The sequence below is a fragment of the Rissa tridactyla genome, chromosome 1 (assembly GCF_028500815.1).
Source record: "Rissa tridactyla isolate bRisTri1 chromosome 1, bRisTri1.patW.cur.20221130, whole genome shotgun sequence".
NCBI classification, from domain to species: domain Eukaryota; kingdom Metazoa; phylum Chordata; class Aves; order Charadriiformes; family Laridae; genus Rissa; species Rissa tridactyla.
In genome coordinates this window covers 22,236,812-22,259,260 of record NC_071466.1, presented here as the reverse complement: position 1 = coordinate 22,259,260, position 22,449 = coordinate 22,236,812, and the positions used below count along the sequence as shown (strand labels likewise).

Here is a 22,449-nt window from a genome sequence, read left to right as displayed (position 1 = left end):
TGCATTTTTATTTGTCACCTTGTCTTAATTGCCTGGTATATTGGTATATACACATGCTATCCATCTTTAAAGTATCTCAGAATAAGCGTCTAAAACTACCTTGCCATTCTAGGGGGGAGTACGATGTAAAAGTCCAAAATGCTTGCAGTCAGGTATTTGCATTTGAAATATGTAATAATTTATAATTTTTTTAAATTACCAAACCTATTTAACACTTGAAAAACTTTATCTATTTGAGCTAAATCGTAATGGTTAATGATATCAGAAGCAACATTGATGTTCTGATGTAATAATTTATCTGATATTAAAAATACTATTTTATTTCTCTGCTTGTTTCACTAGCTGAACTCCCAAACTCTGCACTCAAAATGTCACATTTTTTAAATGCAGGTGGTGTAGTTCCCCAGGTTCATGTGTGTCACTCTTGTTTACTGAGTAGAATGCACAGGAGTGTCTGACATGGAATACAAAAGAAATAAGCTCCCGTTTCCTTAATAAAAGGTGCATCTTCAGTCTTCCAGAACAGAAATATAGACCTAAAGCCTACAGAAGGCTAAACTAGCATGTCAATACAAAAGGCTATATACAAGTAATAATAATTAGCACTGAAATGTTAATGATAGTATTTTAAACACTATTTTGCTTAAAATATAATCCGACTTTGATATGGATTCTATAAAATGGAGGCAATGACAGAAACACAGCAGTCTGAATGCATCCGCAAGTGGAGCAAATAGATGCAATCTTGTTTTGATAACTTCAGTAACCTCAGCTTTGCCGGTAATGTTGGGGGGGACAGAATTGGTTGTAAAACTGCGGGGTTTAATTTGCAGAGAGATTACTTTAGCGTAGGTACCTTTTTTTTTTGTCTGAAGTCAACTAGGTTTTTACAACAATCTTTTTGTTGTTATTATTTAGATGTGGTAAAAATATGGAATAGTTGTATTTGACTGTACAGTCGCTAGCTATAGTAATAATGCTTTGAAATCTATGTTTCATTTAATTAAATTTCCAAGTCTCCTTTCCAGGTATTTTTAATGTCTGTCTTTATACAGGTAACCTGAATGCTGTTTAAAATCCACATGTATCTACTTTATGTAGGTTGATGTTAATCAGGCTTTGCTTTAGAAATACGACATTCTAAGGTGTCTCAGTAAATTGAAAATAAGACAATTATGCCTGAAGTCTTTTCTGTGAAGTTCTTTTTCTAGTGGATTATAACTATAGATGATAATGAAAGTATTTGTATAAATGGATTAGGCACCAAAACTTCTAGAAAAGCTGCTTTTCTGAAATTCGGAGCTCTTTGTCTCTTAATTCTGTGAAGATTTTTATATTCCCACAAAAAGCTGGACATAATGTGGTTCTTGCCACAGGAGTGCTGGCAGTCTGGGTCCAGCTTGTGAGGTAGTTCGGCGCTCTGAAAGCTGCTGCTACGTATCCTTTCTATGAGAGGAGAGGATTGCTGTCACTTGACTCTGGGACTGTTCTACGGAAGCGCTTCTTTTAAATTGTTGGCTAAATTGTATCACTGAAAAACTGAGACCACTTAAAGTGCTGTCAATTATATGTGTATAAATAGAGGAACAGAGCCAGGGTTTGTGGCATGTTTGGAGATCATCACTTAACTGCAGAAGATGAAGAGCGTCCTTGTAGCAGTCAAAGTGGTTAAGGCGTCTAAGCAGTTTACCTGCTACTTGAAGCCCTGTTGAATCTACTGGAAAGAGGGAAGTCACGGAACTCTTGAAAATAACTTTCTACCTCAGTTGTGGTTAGGGCAAGGCTGCAGGGCACTCCTGCTTGTGGCAGCTGCAGCACGACAATGAAGTACAGCTTTTGGCGATTAGGTGATGCAAGATGAAGGTAGGAGAGGAATAGGTGCCTAGGGTATTGATTACATGCTGTGAGCTACCATCACAGAGCTCTGTCTCGGTTTGAATGAGGAGCCAGTTGAGAGCTTATGGGTCAGGATTAACAGGACCGCCGATACAGGAGACATTGTGGTAGATGTCTGCTACAAACCATATGATCAGGAAGAAAAGGCCTGCTTCAGACAACTGGAAGAAGCCTCACGTTCACAGGCCATTGTCTTCATGGCAGGGCTTCAACCACATCGATATCTGCTGGAGGGACAGCACAGGAGAGCACAAACAGTTCAGGAAGATTCTGGAATGCATTCATGGTAACCTCCTGACACAAGTGGTTGAGGAGCAGAAGAGGGGCTATACTGTGCCAGGCCTCACGCTTACAAACAAGCAAGAACTGGTTGGAGATGTGAAGGTCAGGGGGCAAGCCTTGGCTGCAGTGACCGTGGGATAGTGGAGCTGAGGATCCTGAGAGGAGAAGCAAGACAAAAAGTGGGATCACAACCCTGGATTTCAGGAAAGACAACTCTGGTCTGCTCAGGCCAAAATCTGCTTGGAAGAATCCCATGGCATAGGGTACAGCCTGGGAATGAAGAGAGGTATAAGAGAACTGGTCTAGGAGAGCTCAAGACTGATCTATTTACATTTGCAGGAATTTACATTGTCAGAAATCTTCATGTTAAGATTGCCAGGGAGGAAATGATTTCTTGATTATGTTTTGAATATGCAGCAGCCAGAATCTAGTCAGGACATGGGAAGTTGTCATTGTGCAGCGGTGGCTTTCAAACTTCTTAATTCTGCAATTCCTTGTGCTTGGTGGCTACCATCAGACTCCATACTTGCTACTGGGAGGGCTCAATGCTGCTCCCCGTGACAGCATCTCCAGCTGCTTTTACAGACGGTGGCTTGCTTGTTGCTGAATGGCTGCACATCTTTGACCTTCTCCATGCCAGTTTAAATCTTTGGCTTTCATCTTATAGTGCTCTGCTTGTATAGGACAATACCACTTATTTACTGTGTTGCAGTGCCTTACTCCGGGCCATGCTTTGTTTCTTTCACCTCCCAGTGCAAAGAAATCCATGGCCTTGGCAGCAATTCCCATTGCTAGTGTAAGGAGAAGGTATTTTGCAAGGTGGTGTTTTGGGGAGTTTCCTAGAAGGTGGTACAGGTGAGTTGCTACCTTGGCATATCTGAGAATGGATAGGAAGAGTCTGGGTAGATGCCAGCATTTCAATATAGGTAAATGAAGTTATGCGCTTAGATGAGCGTGGACGTGTGTGGGAGCACAGATGGCAGATAGCATGGTGGAAAAGCCTGTACAAAAACAGAGAGCCACAGGGTTTAAACGGATAAAAATCCCTAGCTTTCCATGTACTGGCATTCAAGGGATTGTGTCATATGAGCACAGCTTCTTAATGAGGGGCAACTAGACCTCAGTCACCTTGTTTGGGGATCAGTGTTGTGTGCTGCGAAGAGAGTGTAGTATGTGTTTGTCTTTGTGTAGCTCTTTAAGAGTTCACAGGTTGGTCAAGTAGCTGTTATGTGTTCTCTGAACATGTGCTTGAATAATGTAATGCCTGTTACCTTTAAGCCTTTAATTCAGTACAACGCTTCCAGCAGGTGGGTTTTAAAAATTAACAACTGTCATGTTCTGATCAGGCTGTTAAAAAAGACGTCTAATACAGTTTAAATTGGAAGTCAGATTAGTAGCAACCTTGTTCAGGTGCTCAGGCCTTGGAATAAAGGTGTACTGTTTACTGTTCTCTACAAAAAAGGCACAGAAGTATACAGTGTCACTTAAAATGCGTAGAGGTGTACGCTAACCTTCTTGCACTGATTCTTTGAGAGAGACTGTGGTAGCTTTAAAACCATATCTTATCTGCTCACTGTTTGATCTTCTCTTTCTCAGGGCAAACAGAATAGCTTCAGACCTCTCCAGGCTCTATAACTGACAGCAAGTGAGGTTCCTGTTTAATGGATTGTTTAGAGCTTAATTTTCCCCCTGTTCTTCAGGGAATTGGTGTCTCTGGGAAAATAATTGCATGCTTGATGAGGACAGAAACTTTATTGCAGTGGTCCAACAACCTGAATACAATTGTGACACTATACGAGAAACTTCAAGCAAATAGCCCATTCAGAAACCTTACGTAACCATGGCAGGTTTGAGTTTCCAGCAGATTTGAGTGTGCCTTTTTGATTATCATCTGATGTGAGAGGAGGCTTAGAGTTTCAGGTTCACAATAAACCCATTCAGAGACACTCTTTTATTAGCTTGAACAGTATCTGCATAGTTCTCTTCATCTTTGGCTTTACTAAAAGAAACTATTTAAACTTAACCAACAAGCAGGGATCCTGGAATTATAAGCAGAGTATCATTTTGTTTTGATAAGGCCATCTATTACTTTGGGCTCTATCTGGAGTTCTTAAATGACCCCGTTTATCTCTTCTGCATCGTGGAACTTCTAGTACTGTTCCATGCAACTTGTTTTTTAAGACTTCAAATTACTTTTAACCCATTTACTCGGTTAAAAACTCTGGCCCTGGACATTCCTGCCACAGAGTCTGTCTGAAGCTGCAGGTATTAAGTGTAAATTTTGGGTTACATTAAATGTACAGCCTTTTCCCCTGTCCTCATGTGCAGTTCAGCATAACAGGAAGGACAGCATGAGGTACTGGCAGGTGGGAGAAGGTTGGAGTTGGAAAAGAGCAGGTATTTTCTGGGTGTTTCAAGGGGAAAGCTGAGGTTTTGTCAGTTTGGGATCCTGTTTGTATTTCTTTTAAACCCTTCCAAAAAACCCAGAAAACAAACTGGCTTTGCCCCTCTGTTTTCTTCCCATAGACTGAAGTCTTTCCTGTTGATTGTGGGATCTATTGTAGTTATTCTCTTATGTCCTTGTTGTTCCCAGCCTGGTGAACTTCTGCATGCTCTTCAGGCAACTCCTGGAGATAATTTTGAAATTCTAGTGACTGTACATTGTGGCTCTTGGCTTATACATGTGAAATTTTACACAATACTGCAGAGCTGAACGTGCTCAATAGCTTTTGAGCTTATAGCATGCATTCTACTTCAGAAGTCTTTCTCAGAGTTGACATGAATGGAGATATTTAAGCTCTTTAAGAGTGAGGATCACTGAGAGATGTTTCAGTGCAGGTTCTAGAACTGTACCTTGGAATCTCCTGCTGTAGTTCTGGAGATTGTAAGTTTGTCTTCTTTTGAGATACACCTATTCACTTCCATCTTGTCTGAGAGACAATATTGACTTCTATCATGTGAGATCCTATTTAAAAAATGGAGGCCAGGTCTTACTCCTCCATACTGCGTTATCTCTGTGCAGGAGTAAAAGTCTATATTTTAGACAAAGCGGAATCATTTGGTTTGTGTTAAATTGTTAAGTCTCCTGTGGTGTTTGGTAGTCCATCTTCTGCTATAGAGAAACTTTTGAGCTTTTCATTTCTTTATATGTGGGAAGGTATTTTTGTTTTATGGCTCGCCGGTATATCTAGGCTGATTAAAATAGTTGGTTTGTGCCGAGTTCCTAGGTGTCAAGGTGGGATCAGTGAAGTCTGAAATATGTGAATAAATACTATTGAACTAGAAGACTTCTAATACTGATATTATTATTTTTTTTATTCCAGGAATGTACTCCGGAGAACCTGGAGCTGAAAAAGAAGATTTTCAGTCAGTTAGATCTTGTTGTTGGTGACAATGTTATCTTGAGCAGCTCGACCTCTTGTCTCTTACCCAGCAAATTGTTCACTGGCCTTAAGCATGTTAAGCAGTGTATTGTGTCACATCCTGTAAGTATGATGGCATGTTTTGTTTTTGTAGTAGTAGTACAGGTGTTCAACTAAACTGCCCCAAACTCTTCTCTGCAGACTGGAAGATATAGAAGGCTATTTGGAGTGCTTGTGTGCCATCGTTAGTGTGCAGGGGCCTGACTTTGTCAGAAGAGCTTCAGTTTGGTCAATCTGTGAGCAGCAGCATCTACTAAATTGAGAGGATGTACGCATGTTTCATACTGTTGGCTCAAGATAAGCTGTGTAAGCTGTTGTGCTCATATTGTTGTGTATTACTCAAACTACTGGCTCTCAAAATGTATGAATTCTTTGTTTTGAAGACAAACCTATAAAATTCCCTACTTTCTTCTTGTGGCATCATTAGTCTTTCCTAGTATCCTTTTTCAGCTGCTGTTGGGTAACACTAAGGATCCAAATAGTGAGCTGCATATGCTTATCAGGTAATATCAATAAAAGATGGAAGGTTTTGAGCCTGGTTTCTTCAGTTAGGATGCAGAAGCAGTATACCCCAAGAGGAAAAGCAGGAGGATGAAATGGAACAAATTGTACTTGGAGCTGAATTTGCATGCTGTGTGACCAGCTGGGACAGGGCAGTGATGCAGAAATGGCATGACTAGGGGTGGCAGCAGAACCTCGAAATGATGAAGGGCACCTGGGAGCCTCTGTAGAGGTCTATGTGGGGCTGCCAGACAGCAGTTTATCACAGCTCTCCTCAGTATGGAAAAGCATTTTGTCTTGATCACTGGGATTCTTACTGCTTCTGTTTTCCATTACTCAATAGCTAATGAAGTTGTTAGTCTAGTGTTTAACAGATCAGTTTAGAGGACTGTTGTTGTGAAGGTTTGCAGTATCTGGAGAAAGGTCTGCAATGTGGTAACGACATGTTGTCTGTCCACGGCATCCCTCAAGGTAGAGAGTAAATGTCAGTTCCCTGGGCATGCTCAAGAGTGGCAGCATGAACGCAAAAAATACAGCGCTACTTTACTGTAATGTCTGTACGGCTACCTGTAGCCTAATGCTGCACTGTCAAAGCATTTGGTTAGTCCTTTTCTGACGCCCTTCCACTACCACCATTGTGCCTTGGGGTGATTGGGAAGCAAAAGGAACAAAAGGATTGCTTTCTTTCTTCATAATTAGTTTTCATCTCCTTTTAATTAAAGAAGAAAAAAAAAAAGTCAGACTTCAAACCCGTGTCTAGGTTTAGCTTTTCTCCAGTCTAAAATTCAGTAGTTCCTTATCTCCTATTTCTAGGGTTGTAACTTTCTGTAGTGCAAGAGAAGAGATAATGTCTCTTCTAGACTTCTGTATTAGGTAACTGTAGCTATGGTATTTTTTTAAGCAATTCCTGGGCTTCTGCCTGTTCTCTGACTGTTTGTCAGTCTTTACATTACTCTTTCTTACTGTTTTCCCAAGTTGGTCTGTACCAGTTGACTTGTTTAGTCTGAGCTGCAGTCTTTATGGGAGCCACTTCTGAAACCAGGTTTTATCAGATCTGGAAAGGTACCTAGTCCCTGCGTAAACATTTTCTAGGTTGCTGTTGTAAGGATTTTCCAAAACAAATACACTGGAGTACCTTAAAATGTCTAATTGTTCTGAAATGGCTTTGCCATCCAACCGAGACTACTTTCTTGGTAATCTCAGCTTCACTCAAAGGGGAGTGTACTGGAGAAGCTGCGAGCCAGTGTAGTCTTCCAGGGGCCTTTCTGCATCTGTTATATCAGGAAACATGCTTGCTTTGTTGGCTTCTGGTGGATTTTGTTTTAACCATGGCCTTACAAACAGCTTGAACACAACATGGGCAGGGGGACATGGGGACAGTAGGACGTGGGGAGTGGTGGCTGCAGGAAGCAAGCAGCTCTGGACGACACTGTGAAAACAAAAAGTTTTGATATACCAGAAAAATTAAAAGCTAAAGTTGTCAATCCTCTGGCACAGGTGAGTGTGTTGGGGAGAAATGAAATGAAATGCCCAAAGGGCAGGAGCTCATCCCTTTGCTTAACGTAGCAATAGGTTCAGTAATTAGAAAAAAAAAAAAGAAATCCCATAGCACAGCTGTGTGATATAAATGCACGCAATACGTGTAGGTACAGCTGTTCACTGCAGTTTCATGCAGTGTGTCGGTGGAGGTTTTCTGCAGAGGGGTTCATTTCTCATGTGCTGTGTATACCTGCTAGGTCACACAGCTAGAAATAATGAAGTAGAGAAAACTGTTTCCCATTGAGTGAAGTTCCTTACCGGGTAATCAAATCACCTTAAAAATTTACTAACCTATATCTGTTAGATTTTTAACTCCACTACTCCTGTTGGAAGTTGTGTGTGTCTTAATTTTTGTTTCAATCTTATTAACAGTCCATTAAAATTAATTTGATGTGTGTTGGCAGCTTTTGTGTATCTTAATTCTTTTTCTGTGTTTACTTTGTCATATCCTTTCTTGCTTTCATTTTGTTAGGGTGAGTAAGGTGAACTCGTCTGTTCCCGGAAAAAAGGCTTTGCATTCCCCTTCTCATTTTTAGAACCCTTCCCCCACCCCCAATTTAATCCATGTTTTACCACTTTCAGTTTTTACCAACATCTATTATCTCACTCCTAAAAAATTGTCTTCCTCCATCTCCTCAGTGTGCTCATGAACACACCCGTATACTCCCTGTGCCAAGTTCATGAAACAGAATATTTCAGTAAGATGACTGTCAACACTAATCTTGGAATAAATTTATAATAGCCTCAGTCTCTCTCAACAATTAACTTGTCCTCTTCCTGATTGAAACCTGTGATACACTTAGGGGTTAGACAAGCCTTCAGAGAACTTACTGATGCTTGCGGGGGTTTGGGTCTTGCTAAATTGCCTGGCACCACACCTGCAATGGTGTCCATCGCACTGTTCTCAGCATTGGTAGCGACACTGCCAAAGAGAGTGATGTGAGAAAGGTTATGTTGGAACACAGGGCACTTTAAAGGGGATGAAGTAAGTGTGTTACATCAGTAGTTAGAGCAGACGTAGCCTACAATGGGTTATGTTGGTCAGACCTTACTGTAAAAGGAACCATGTAAGTATGGAAAAGAAAGAACATACAGAGAGGAAAGACTGCCTGCACATTGCTACACGACTAAATCCTGTACTTGCATTTACGTGAGCACAGTTAAGAGCGATTGACTATAAGGGAGGATGGTGAAAGAATCAGTGCTTAATTACTATCCTTTAAATGTCAGTGTTATTTCTGGTAGTAACTTTTGATAAATTAGCTCCTTCTATTGCCTGGGAACTGGACGGGGGGCTGAGTTTAACAGGTTAAGAATACGTCTGAAGGACCGCTGCTTTTGGAAAGAGTATGCAGGCAGTGTTACTGCCTGTAACACTATGACCTGAAGAACTTTTAGCTGTTTCTAGGATGTTCCTTAGAATTTCTTCTTTATTACTTCAAAAATACATTACACAAAGGTCTTGACTTGAAGAGAAATTACATTTAGGAAGAGTCAAGGAGAGGTAACTTATTTTTTTTTAAAGTAGGTACGGTGTTTGAAGGTAACCTGTTCTGCAGCTTTTTCAAAGTATGTTTTATGTGATACCTATTACTGTGTTTAGCATATATTTACAGGCTTGGGCCAGTAGCAGCTTATCTATGAAGTGTTGCATCTTACAGCTGGTGTTTAGCAATGATTTTGTTATAAAGTTCTTGAATATCTGAAAGGAAATGCCTTGCTTCATTTGGAAAGACAGGTGGTGGCCATATGTCTTACAACAACAAACAGCCTTGAATATTGAGAAAACATTGGTTACTCATGTCAGTATAAAGTCTTCTAGTACTGTTTGAGTGCTGTTATCTTTAGTGTAGCTCCATGAACTTTGCTGGGGTTAAACAGAGTTAGATTTAACGCAAGATTAATTATTTTTTTTTAATTTGAATTAATACACCAGCTTTTATCGGATTGGTGAAGTCTTTCAGGGTCTGAAGATCAGGCTTACTGTGTTCACTGGAAAATATCCACAGTAGTAGCAATCTCTAGGGATGCTTCGTATTAACTTGTTCTGTTAATCTGTTGATAGTTGACATTTTTCTTTTGTGTTTCTTCTTGAGGTGAATCCACCTTACTTTGTGCCGTTGGTTGAAATTGTTCCTCATCCAGAAACAGACCCTTCTACTATAGAGAGAACATATGCCCTGATGAAGAAGATTGGTCAATCTCCTGTCAAACTAAACAGAGAAACTGAGGGCTTTGTTCTGAATCGGCTCCAGTATGCAGTGATAAGTGAAGCCTGGAGACTTGTGGGTGTATGTATTTTATTATTTTTTTTCCAATTTCTATACACACAGACTGCCTGTTTTGGAGATGTGACAAACGAGATTGTGTATTTCAATTTTCTATAAATTTCTGTTTTCTTTATTAAATTGTCCCTTATGAACATGAAATATATACTAACATGTAAATTAAAAACAGTAAGCAGTTATGTTAGTTATAAATAGCAAAGACTGAGAAAAACAGTGATATGATCATAACAACTACCCTTTATCCCACTTTCTTTTCAGAATACTGTCATTTTCAGGGCAATCGAAAGAAAAACCTTAAAAGCACAGAAATCAAAATACCGGTTTTTTCTTTTTTCTAAGTTGTCTCCTAATTTCCTATTATTTTCTGAATGTTGCTGGCCTACTCTGCAGTGGTTATGAAAATAATATTTTAAATGGTTTTCTCTTTGGTCTTTCAGGAATTGTACTCATAGGTTCAACAGTTACTTGATACTTGTAGTTAAAGACAAATTTCTCCTCCTTCTGCCCCTGCCCATTCAGACTTCTAGCTGAGAATCATTTATTTGTGCCCCTTCAGCTTTTCCCACAGTTACCTGTTCCTTGCTGCAAAGACTGATCTTTCATCAGGAAGAGCTGAATTATGAGTCTATTGCTATTGTGTTGAGAAGAGATTCAGTTGGGCTTGAGTAGGGCTTACTTTTTTGTCATGGAGAGTGTTTTGGTTTTTCAAGCTGTTGAAAACAACCATGCACACAAATATAGGTAAAGATCTTAAAATTAAGGTAATATTAACATATCATAAACAAAGCAACTAGTTTTCCAAAACAGTATCTAAACGTAGTTGATGAACTGATTTTGCTTATCTATAATTAGCTTCTACTAGCAACACAATACGACAATATAAAGGAGGTGGTGAATAATAAGTAAAGCAGTACCGTTAGGAATCCATATGAATGGGTTCAGGGAACATTTAGACACACTCATGTTAGAGGAAAACCATGCAGAAGCAGCCTTCAGCTGTCGAAGTCTCAAAGACTGGGCTGCTGGGACCTGAGGCAGCGCGTATCATTGAAAGTATCTCTCTGTATTTGATCTTCAGTTACAGAGAGCATATAAGAACACTTCATGGGATACTGTTGGAAAAGAGGTATTGATTTATGAACTGTATGGACGCTTTATGTGTGTGTGGTGGTATGTGAATACTAACAAAATAGTGCTTGAAGCACTGAGAGATAATAAAAGTTGCTCTTGTTGTGCATCATCAAAGTTTCCAAGTTATTCTGTTTTTGTATAATTTTATTGCTTTTCAGGCAAATACACATTTAAATTGTAACAACTTTGATGGCTGTATTTCCATTCCAGAAGCCTGGACAAAATAGAGCTATCAAAGGTGTATAGTTTCAGCTGTGTGACTTCAGGCTACACACTGCCTTTGATGGGAGGAGAATCACTGCAGATAGGTGAGAGCTGCAGGCCTGGGGCAGCCTCTCTCTTTCTACTGTTGTGTTGCCAGCTTAGTCATTTTTATTGCAAGTCACGTTCTTTTGGTGTTTACACTTTCAAACTGGGGAAAAATACTTCTTGCTTCTGATTGTTAAGTCACTTTTCAGTCCTTATTGTTGAAAACGTCAGCCTCCCCAATTCTCAGTCTTTGAGAGGATCCTAAAAATCAAGTTTTACTTGCATTGATTCCTTCTGCTAACAAATGTTCCTTACTGTAAGAAGCACTGGGAGTGGAAGATAAACTACAAAAATTAGTAGGAGGGACATATTAATAAAGCATTCTTGTCCAAAATGACCACCCTATTAATCCTTTTGTGGTTAGATATGTAAATTGGATGAGGCAATCCAAGTCAGCTTGGATGCAGAACACAGACATTCTTATGAATACCACAAACACTGTGGTATTTTGCTAATAGTTGTATATTGCTTTTGACTATTGTAAAAGAACAATGAGACAGAGCCATAAAATATAATTTCAAGCTTTTATTAGTGGTTGTAAAGGTCTGAACAAGTATCTTTGTATATTTGCAGTTATATGTCATAAAACTCATCAGTGCTCCTATTTCTGTTACAAGTTTTCTTTAGTTTCAACATGGTGAATGCTTGAGAAAAATCTGCGTCATTGCTGGAGGACTGTTGTACGTGCACGGCAGTGTATCAGTGCTTTGCCACATAGCAAAGACATAGGTATTACAGATATAAATGCTATGTATGAACCAGGAGAGAAACATAGCAGCAGTCTCCAAGTGTTTTGAAGCAACTTGAAATGATCTTAAATCAGCCCCTTCATGTAAACAACTATCTGGGTTTTTTTGAGGATTTTGCTGAGATGCAGGCTTAAAAGTTCTCATCTCACCTCAAAAATATTTATAGTAAAGTCAGGGGAGTAATCTTACACATGTCCACATATACTTTTATCAAAGTTCGAATTCAAACACACTTGCATGGACCAAAACAGTCTCATCACTTCTGTTTTGTTTTTTTTTTGGGGGGTTGTTTTTGTTTGGTTTTGTTATTTTTCCCATCAGTTGAGCTTATTTCATTCAAGAAACTAGTGGGAACTTCCCCGGTAGAAGTATTTATGTACCGTTAAAAAAGGCATCGGTGGTAGGACAGACATGCAGGTACAGCTGTACTAACAACATTTATCTGGAAAACTTTATCACGAATGGCTGAGCAGCTTGCAGGATAAGTTTTAGTTCCCAAGTGTAGCTCGGCAGCTGACGACCTGCCAGTCTCTCTCTTTTCTTTAGCAGAGCTGTGGTGGGGACAGGGGTGATACGATGGGAGAAGGGCTCTGATACAGAGCACGAACATGGGGCTGTATAGAAAGCAATGTGGTAAATATGGTAGCTTGCTGGGTGATGCTTGGACCCAACTTCTGCCATGTGGGTCCAAGAGTAGGAGAGACTATAACACAGCCAGAAATCTGAAGTAAGGGCCTGCCAGCAGCTTGGGTTCAGGCTCAGACTCCACATGGTGCTCAAACTGCATGTGGGCATGGATGCTGGAGCAGAGGAGCATCATAATTCAGGGCAAAGTGATGAAAGTAGTAATGAGAAACCTGGGTATCGGGATACAGTTTGTCTTTGCCAAAGATGCTGGTATCCCCAGGAGCATACACGACGGGGCTGAGATTTATAAGCTGGGCACTAAATGGGTGCTGTGAATGAAGGACTGGGCCAAACGTGGGAGCGGGAAGTACAGAGTTAAGATAGTAACAGATTTGGAGACCTGAAGATTAAGATACCGATTTGTAGGAAAGTAGCAGAATGAAAACTCGTTTGGAGACATACAGTTGGGTGCTGAGAACTTTGGCCATGTGGATAATTAGGAACGTGGATTTAAGAATGTAGACGTTTGAACTTTACAAGAAGTTAGAAGCAAAGACTGTAGATTCATTTATAAGTCTAAAAGAAGGAATTGAAGCAAGGGGTCCTCTTTGAGGGAAGAGTGTTACAACGAGGTGTTTCATTTTGGATCCAAGTTAGTCTTTGTGTGGCAAGATTTCTTTTTGAACATTGTTTTCACTTGCAAGTCCTGAGCGCTTGGGCAGTGGAGGTGTTTGTGGCAGGAACATTTTGCATCACGTTATCTCTGTCTCCCCATGCTCCACATTTAGTCCATGAAAAAGCACATACAGGGAACACTCCTGTCTGTCTCTTTAAGGTCGTGTGTCTGAGAACTTTCTGTAGGACCTCATAGAGTGTGTGTGACTGACGTTCTTGTAGGTGTCTTATTTATGTTTTTAATTCTTAGGTCTCTGGTAGAAGTGTTGCAAAGCTGATCATGATGCAAGTAAAAGATTGTACTGTGAGATGCTGAGGTTGAAGATCCTTATTCCTGTCTTTTCAACCCTAAATTTTGATGTTAAAAGTTTGGAACCATTAGAATAATCTGTAGCCAGTAACAGGAAAAATATCTCCAACAGCTTTTTCTTTTATTCCCTGTTACCGTTTATTTACTTTCTCGTGTCTCCATTGACAGTGGTCACTGGTATATCTGATTCCATTCATAACCCTTGGAGCAGAGACTTACTGCCTTTAGTTGTCTGGGAAGCACCCTGTGCACTGCTGACACTATTACTTTTGTACTTTTACTAGTACCAATACATTCTATAGTAGCTTGGAATTATGTTGCAAAAGAGTGTTGGTTAAATAGCTTGACTTGGTCATGTTCTGAAGGTAAAGTTTTGGTTGACTTCATCCAGAAAATAACAACCAAACACTTTAACTAACGCTTTAGATCACAAGTCTCAAACTTTACTCTGAATATCTAGGACTATCCTTTTACCGTGGATTGCTGAGTGGAAGCTTATCTTGGTGAAATATTTTTCTAAGCATCACATGGAATTTGCAAGGAGGTCATGAAATACAGCAGCAGAGTTAGTAAGGAGAACATGGCAGTTTTTCATCCCTGATCTAATTTAGGAGTTTCAGCTGCTTTTAAGAACTTGATAAAACTATTTTTTGTGATGGATTGTATTATAAGTGTCTTAAGAGTCTGTATTTTTCTGTGTATAAGCTTTTGATACTGTCTTAATGTATATTTTTTTTCTTTAAAAGTGGGTCGTCTTCTACATTATAGTAATTGTAAAAGACAAGAAGAATGGCAGTCCTGCCATTTTTGTTAATCTTGGAAAATAAACAGTCATGGTTTGGCTGTGTGTCCACTTTAGTTTGTTTTCACAGCAATCAGGTGCATTGGCTTCAGTCCCTAATTTATGTAGCTGTCCCTTCTCAGGTGACTAGCTTGGCAGTCCTTAAATGCTGGCAAGACTTTTGTAATTCCAAATACCTTATTATTAATAATTGTATTATAGAGTTATCCAGAGGATCTTTCCAAAAGATCAAAGGTAAGGTAGAGGGTTAAACATCTAGTTACAGTGCCCCATAAAAGAGGGGTATCATAAAAGGAAGGTTAAAAGGCCAGGGAGAAAAATAGTGTTGATACTAAGTGTTTCTTACAGGGTGAGGTGAGTGAGGGTGCCATGGAAGAAGGAAGATAAAGGCCAGCAAAGTGAGGAGGTGTGAAGTGTGTAGGACAACAAGTTTCTCAAACATGATGAAATGCAAAGAGATGGAGCTGGTAGAGGGATCTAGGAGAAAAGTCATATGCTCAAAATGACAGGACTGGAAAAAGATGTCATCAGGGCGTGGATGGAAGGGACTTGATTGAAGTGATAGTGAAGAGAAGGGTGTAACAAGTGCTGCTGAGACAGAATGCATATATTAGTAGCAATCAAAAAAAATACCGGATTTAGGAGATACAGAGGATGAAGTGGGAAATTTGGAGACAGAAAGTATGTGGTCTGGGCTGGAGTAGAGTCCAAAATAACTCTATAGACAGACTGGAGCGAGTAGGAGAACATGATGAATTGGTAATATGAGAAAAAGGGAGATTGTTTTTTTTTTCCATGTCACACTTAATATGATTACAAACCAATTCGGTGACAGAAGTTGTGATGTGGGTGTGACTCACAGATGTAAAGACTGTTGATTAAAACCAAGCAGGTTGGCTCGGGGCCTAAAGGTGGAGACTGCAGAACCACCACAGGTTTTTGGAAAGGAGAAAAGGGTCCCTGCATAGCAAGAAGCACTAATGAAATACCAAAGGAGCATTAGGACAATACTGTAGCATCACAGGAGATTAAAATCCCCAGGAAGATGAGATTGTGGTATATAAATGGTGCCATAAGAAGTCTGGAGGATTCTGAGCTCATCTAGATCTTGACATTTGACTGGCCATTGGGGTCACTGAGGATTTTGATGGAATTTATTTTAAATTAAGATCTTAATTCTGTGAAAGCTTCTGGTTAAGTCTAACACACTTCCTCTTCCTTCTGACAAGTGCTCGAAGGGAAGACTTACAGGAAGGTTACCCAGGATGAAGTGGATGAAAAATCCCCCTGGGAAGATTGTTTCACACCTAGGCTTAATGAAACTGGGTTGGAACTCTTTCTTGTTTACTTCTTAGCATAAGCAACCATCCTTGTGGAGGACACCTTGATGACCTTGCACCCACCCTGCTGAATCATTCCACCAACTTATGATCTCCTTAACATAAGTGGGAGTAGGGTTATTCCCTAGGGGAGGATGGTCTAATTTGTTTCTTATTTATGTGTTTTTAATTTCTGAAGAGAAAAACTAAAAAGCATTTATTTAAGAGGGGCTATGTGACAAGGAGAAACTGAGCTCACATGTATAGAATAACATATCCCTCAAATGGAGGGATCTGTCATGTTTTCCTGTGGCAGCAGGAATTTTTGCCTTTTAGCAGCTGTAACCATAAAATTACAGCTATAGGCAAAAGGCCAAGAGCAAAGAACTCATCTCATGATTGAGAGGGCACCTGGTTTTCAAATTTCAGTACCAAAGCTGAGGACTATGGTAGCAAAAGAAATAAATCAATTTTTTAATTTGAAAATCAATTTGCAATGATTCTGAAGTGTTTCAAGAGCCTGTTAACTCTTTAATGCTATGTTTACAGCTTTTAACTGCTGCTGTGGTTCAAATGCTTCTCTGGAACTTGTGGTTAATCTTTTGTCCACAAATCCATGTCAACCAGGAAAAAAAAATCACTCATCAAGCACAGCTTTACCAGCACAGCTCATTGTTTGGATGAAGCACTCCCAACAGAAGAGTGCTTTTGTTGACTTTGCTGATGACATTCAGAGAAGTTGTGTTGCCATGTCAGGGGAAAAAACTTTCACAGGACGTATGGTGCCTGTGTTAGTTACACTGATGCTGGTCTGTAATCTGAATGCTGTCTGAGGTTTTCGTTTAGTCCTGTCTTTATGCAGACCTTCCTGTCTGACTCTAGATTAGTTACTTTACCATGCTTATGCCTTATCTTTATGTTGAAGAAAATAATACTTCCTTATCCCTGCCATTTTATGTCTAATTAAATTGTTACCAGAGCTGCATGTTCCATATATGGTGGGTAGATCTCAATAGTTACATTATTGTTTCCTTTTTAAGATAGAGTTCAAAAGCCACCTGCAACAGGGATTCAGCCAGGCTTATTTTTGTTAGGAGCAATGCCTACTAACAGATCAAGACTCAAGGTTGAGTCTTATAAAAGGCTCTATTTAATCCTGAGATGATGAAACTTCATGTCTGTAGCCAGCTGTAGAAGTTATGTTGCTCCTTGGCTTATAACTTTCTTTTAAAGTAACAGTAGATGATGTAGTTGATGAACACAGCAGAATAGCGTGGGTGAGATTCAGCTCACTTAAGGTGGGATTTCTACAATGTAGGCATTGACATCCAAGCTCCTTGCTCATCTTCCAGTTGGTGAGGAGAATTAGGCCCTTTTAGGACACAACTCATCTTACCTATTCTAGATGCCTGCTTTAGGATCATAGAACGGTTTGGGTTGGAAGGGATCTTAAAAGATCATCTAGTTCCAACCGCCCTGCCATGGGAAGGGATACCTTCCACTTTACCAGGTTGCTCCAAGCCCCATCCAGCCTGGCCTTGAACACTTCCAGGGAAGGGGCATCCACAGCTTCTCTGGGCAACCTGTTCCTGAAAGATGCTGATTTCCTTTTTCTCCCTAATGATTATAAAGAATCTAGATGTCTAGTTCAAATGTCAGTGTCTAGAACAGGTAAGGAGAGCTGTCCTGCATGCCCGTAACTCGAGCTGATCACTGTGTGATACAAAAGAGCATCCACCTGCGAGATGGAAATTTAACAGAAAAAGATGTGTCTTTGGCCAAGCAGATGAGTATACCTACTTGTATTCTGCAGCTCAGAGTGGCTTGTGGAGAAAGAGGTGCACTGATTCAGGAAGGCACCTTAAGGTAGGGTGAGAAGACAAATTAGAAGCAATTCAGCATGTCTTTCACCTTCTTGAACAGAAGGAAATGTTTTTATGTTTCTGGGAATAAAGACAAGTTCTTGAAACCAAGCTTTATCTGATGGAAGCAGTTAGAACAGGTCTTAGTTAATTCCTGTCATTCTAGTAGGTGAAAAACAACCTCATGTAATAAATATTATTCTTCTCAAGTAAATCTCTTAAGGTAATGAACTGTAACATTTATTTTTTCGTACAAGCCTTCGTGTGCTTGCCCTAACCTGATGGGGGCGTTGGCTTTCTTGTAAGTGCTACCATGTGGGTGGAACAGCAGTGCTCAACTTTTTAACAGGAGAAGAGCTTCGTTTTGCATGCTCTGTATCCTGCCAGCTCTGAGACGTGAGGCTGGCAGTGAACTTGAGAACCTGGGCAGGTTGAGGCTGGGTAGGCTGAATGTTCAGTGAATTTTGTGGGAGGGAGTGGCAGCTGCATTGCCTACGTGTTTGGTCCCAGGCTTTTTTGGCCTCAGGAGCAGTATCCACTGGTGCACCCCTGTTCCGACAGTTGTGACTCTGCCCAAAAATCCAGAACTAAGAGAATATGAAGGGAGGTGTAAGATTTAGACAAAACTCCTGTATTTAAAAGGACTGGTGTAATACTTGGATTTGATATAAACTCTTTTGGTCGTGTGCTATTAAGAGTGTCATGTTTGCTCTGTGTCCTTCGATTCTCAGTTTCTGAGGAAATAGTATATTGGTTAACATGAATGGCTCAGTTTCATTTTAGTACATGAATTATTGTAAGTAATAAGTATTGGGCAAACTAGTGTGTACAAAGAGTACATACTGTATGAAAAAGTATTAATTTATAAAAATGTATTAGTTTATAAATTTAAAAATAAGATACTGTCAAAAAGTGTCAAAGTGTATTTGGATTATGAAGTACTGCAAGATTGGATATGTGAATGAGTGTTTATACTGAATCATAGGAAGGCTTGCATAATAGATGGACATTTCTGGCAAACAGTTGTGTTTCTGTTTGCAAGCTGACTGCTGTTTCTAGCCTTAATTTTTATGACTTCTTTAATTTTTTAACTATGTATAAAAAGCAGGCAATTTTGCATTAAACCCAAACATTCACAAATCTTCCTTCCTGTTCTACTTTTGCTACTTAGGAAGGAGTAATATCTCCTACTGATCTAGACCTTGTGATGTCTGATGGATTGGGAATGCGATACGCATTTATTGGACCTCTGGAAACCATGCATCTTAATGCAGAAGGTAGGTAGTTAAAGTGATATGAATATGAAGGGAAGGCTTACGTTGCACATGACTCTGGAAATGTTTTATAACAAACCAGGTTAAGATTGCTGCAACTATGACTCGTCTCTCTCTTTATTGTCATGATAAGAAAAGGAAAATTTATCTAAAACTTGAGGATGGATGGAAAGAAATGGATATTGACTATCGTATTATAGGTGATCAGGTGAAAGATGACAAATCATTGCAACAGTAGCTCTGTACTTCATTTTTTCCACGATTTGTCCCAGTGCTTTGCAAACATTGCTGTACCCATATTTCAGGACTGTCTGAGTGTCAGGAAAAGAAAGTATTGAAAAAGTTTATCTGATAATCCGATGCCAACAGAAACTCACTTTCTGTTGATGAGCGCTTACCCCGACCCCGAATTCACAGCAAAGACTCAAGTGTAAATGTCACTGGTGCTAGTTTGCTTTAAGCTGACTTAGGTCCTGAGTGAAGTAAAATTGCTTCTGTCCACAAAATACTGTGCGTACAAAGTTGACTTGACAAAGCAGTCAAGTAACAGTTCGCCATCTGACTTGCGTAATCGAGACAGATTTTAGATGCTTTTGGAATAGTATACATGAATCCCAGCTAAATAAAAAGCGAATTTTATAAAATGAAATAAAAATTACAGATTAGGGTTACAAAGATTTGAATTTAAGAAAACATGAAAACTTCAAGAAGTGAAGGTAAACTAAATACAACTTTTTAGCTCTTTATATTCTAGGCTCTGTCTTTATTCTGTTTTTGTATGATCCCTGACATGGTAAGCCCCTGCTCCATTACTGGATCTTTTAGGCAGTGCTGCAATGCCTAATAATGAAATAGAAATAAGAAACCAAGATCATAAGCTATCAGTGTGCAATGAGAAGTGTTATCTTATGTCTACTGGTTGGTTAGTTACTTGGCAGAAACTTATGTCTCTTAAGGCCGATTTGACATGAATGTGCAATTGTGGATCCTCCACCAGAGTCTTTCAGCTTGTCAGTTTGGTTGTATATCAGCAAATTAAATGTCACAAAATGTTTGCTTTATGCATTGTTAGGTAAACAACATTCATCCTCTAAACAGAGGCACCTTCCTAATGGTTTCTCTCTTCTGATCTATTAATACCTGGCAGTTTCCTGTCCTCTCTAGCGGTTTTAGACTTACTCAATCTAAACCGTAAGCATTCTTTACATAGAACAGAACAGATGCATGTAGTACTAGCCTTAAGCACAGCAATCTACCTGGCGTCTTGCAGGCCAGGGTTGTCCAGTCCTGTCCCCACCACTCCACTAAGCTGCCATGCCATCACCTGCAGGAACCAGCCATGCACAGGGTTTTCTGTCAGAGTAACTTGCCAAACTGCCTCTATTAAAACATAAAACCAAAACAAAATGCTTGTTAATACCAAAAATATTTTAATCTGTTTTAGAGATCAAATCATACTTGTGAATCCTTTTTTTTTAATCCGTGTTTTAGACTCGTTAATTCTAAAACAACGTTTACTTGAGATGTATGGAATCGTTTAAGTCATGTAGGTTGGTTTTGATGCTCTTCCTGGAGTGCCCTTTGCTATTTGATGTTCTTTCATGATTGAGCTTAGCTTTCTTCCTCCTATCAGGAAGTGGTCACTGGTACAAAAACATTTCTGAAAGTTCCCATCTCAGACCAGTTTTATGTAACACATGCAACTGGTAGGTCGCTTATTCGTGGCAGGGCTCTAGAACCCTATCCAGCTTCTAGATTTAATCCTACCTCTACTAGGAATTTTAGTATTCCAGATTAGAGGAAGAAAAATTACGAAATGTAGTCCAAGAGGCTGGTAAACTGGAATGGTAGTCTTGTGGTGGGCCTGCAAAATACAAACCCAAAATATACTTGTAGAGTTATTTTAACATTATATAATATTCTCAATTAAAAATAACCCTAAAATAACATTGTTACTACACTTGCGGACTGGGTTACTTACACAAAAGCACCTTGTCAGCTTGTTCAGTAACTCGGCTCATGAGGAGTATTGCTTCACTCCCAGTCTTCAGATGCATTGTCCCTGAGTCTGGAGCTGCTCCTGTTTACGTGCTGTGCAGGCTGACTCAGGCTGTTGCTCTCATCAGAGACAGTTTAAATCAAAATTGCTGATTTCAGGATACACGATGGCTTATTGTCATAGTTCTGTACCAGTGCCCAGTGTTGCTTGACATAATATGGGATAGTGTGGGCCTCTTCTTGATTGCCCAGGACAGCCTGCTCTGATGCATTGTACTAATAGTGTGTATTTTTTATCAGTGGAGGGAAATGGAGGTAGAGATAAGAAATCCCCTCTATCCTGTTTGTTAGCCTGTCTAGCAGCTTCACCAACTTCACAAGCAGCAGCCATAAGATACTGATTACCTACAATCTTAAATTCTCTGTTAATCGGTGAGGAAGGATGGTGGGGATGCAGGAAGCACATGAGAGAAAAATAGTGTTATTTGTGGGAAACCTTGGAAGATGGAGAAGTCTTTCTTTTTTTCTTTTTCTTTTTTCCTTTTTTTTTTTAGTAGGGGTGATAATGATTTTTGTTCGGTTTTGAATAAAGAATGTTATTATAACAATTTTTTCCTGAGATGAGTGTTACTTCTTTCCCTGTGGGATGTGTACGTCAGGATCCTCCCATGAACTTCCTATGTGCTAATGCAAGGTTTCCCCCATGTTAGTTCTTATGTCCTTTTCTCCATATTCATAAATGGTCCTATGAAAAGCTATTATCTAGGCCACTTCAGATTAGCAGTTAATCCATGCATGCATATTAGGAATTTTGAATATATGGCAGTGAGCCACCAGCCTTGAACATGGAATAACATGACAGCATCAAGTCACTAAAACGAACAGAAACAGCAACAGCACTTTGAGAACGGAATTGCAACAGACAAGAGACAAACCCCTTTTGGGGGGGGAAAAGCACATCCAGATTCCATAATATTATAAAGTTGATTGTTAGTTTCAGTAAATAAAATTAATGTTGATTTCGGTTTCAATAAGCTCTGTCTTCTGAGCCTGTCATCTTATGATTTCACATGACAGCATCGCAACAAATGCTGTTAAGTCTTTTACAGGGAACATCAATAGATTTCACTAGTGTCATTCTACCCATTTACTTACCGTGGGATTACGTTAGCAGACACAATGTCCCTCCTGTATATGTACCTGGCTATTTGTGAATATACTGAAGATGATCCAGCCTCAATAAGATCGTATCTCCTGAATCTCTTGTTTCTTGAACTGTCAGCTCCTTTTAAGCCCTTGCAAAAAATCATCTGTAAAACCAGAGGCTACACTATCATATACTGTCTTTTACAGTTTCTGTTTGCAGCAAGAGTTCTTCATACATATTTCACAATTGTCTGTCTTAGATCAGTTACTTTATTAGTGGGTTTAGTGAGCTGTAGTTGGAATTTAATCTTGATCTAAA

The 22,449-nt window shown here is 39.6% G+C and overlaps 1 protein-coding gene across 3 annotated transcripts in view; it reads left to right on the top strand.

The window, feature by feature from the left end:
- CRYL1 (crystallin lambda 1) overlaps positions 1 to 22,449 on the top strand; it is a 68,160-nt gene that overhangs the window by 23,978 nt on the left and 21,733 nt on the right. For all 3 annotated transcript variants that reach the window (XM_054213428.1, XM_054213437.1, XM_054213420.1), the window contains 3 exons: positions 5,502 to 5,663; positions 9,737 to 9,931; positions 18,884 to 18,989. In XM_054213428.1, the coding sequence (XP_054069403.1) occupies positions 5,502 to 5,663; positions 9,737 to 9,931; positions 18,884 to 18,989 (463 nt within the window). The remainder of the gene's footprint in view (positions 1 to 5,501; positions 5,664 to 9,736; positions 9,932 to 18,883; positions 18,990 to 22,449) is intronic.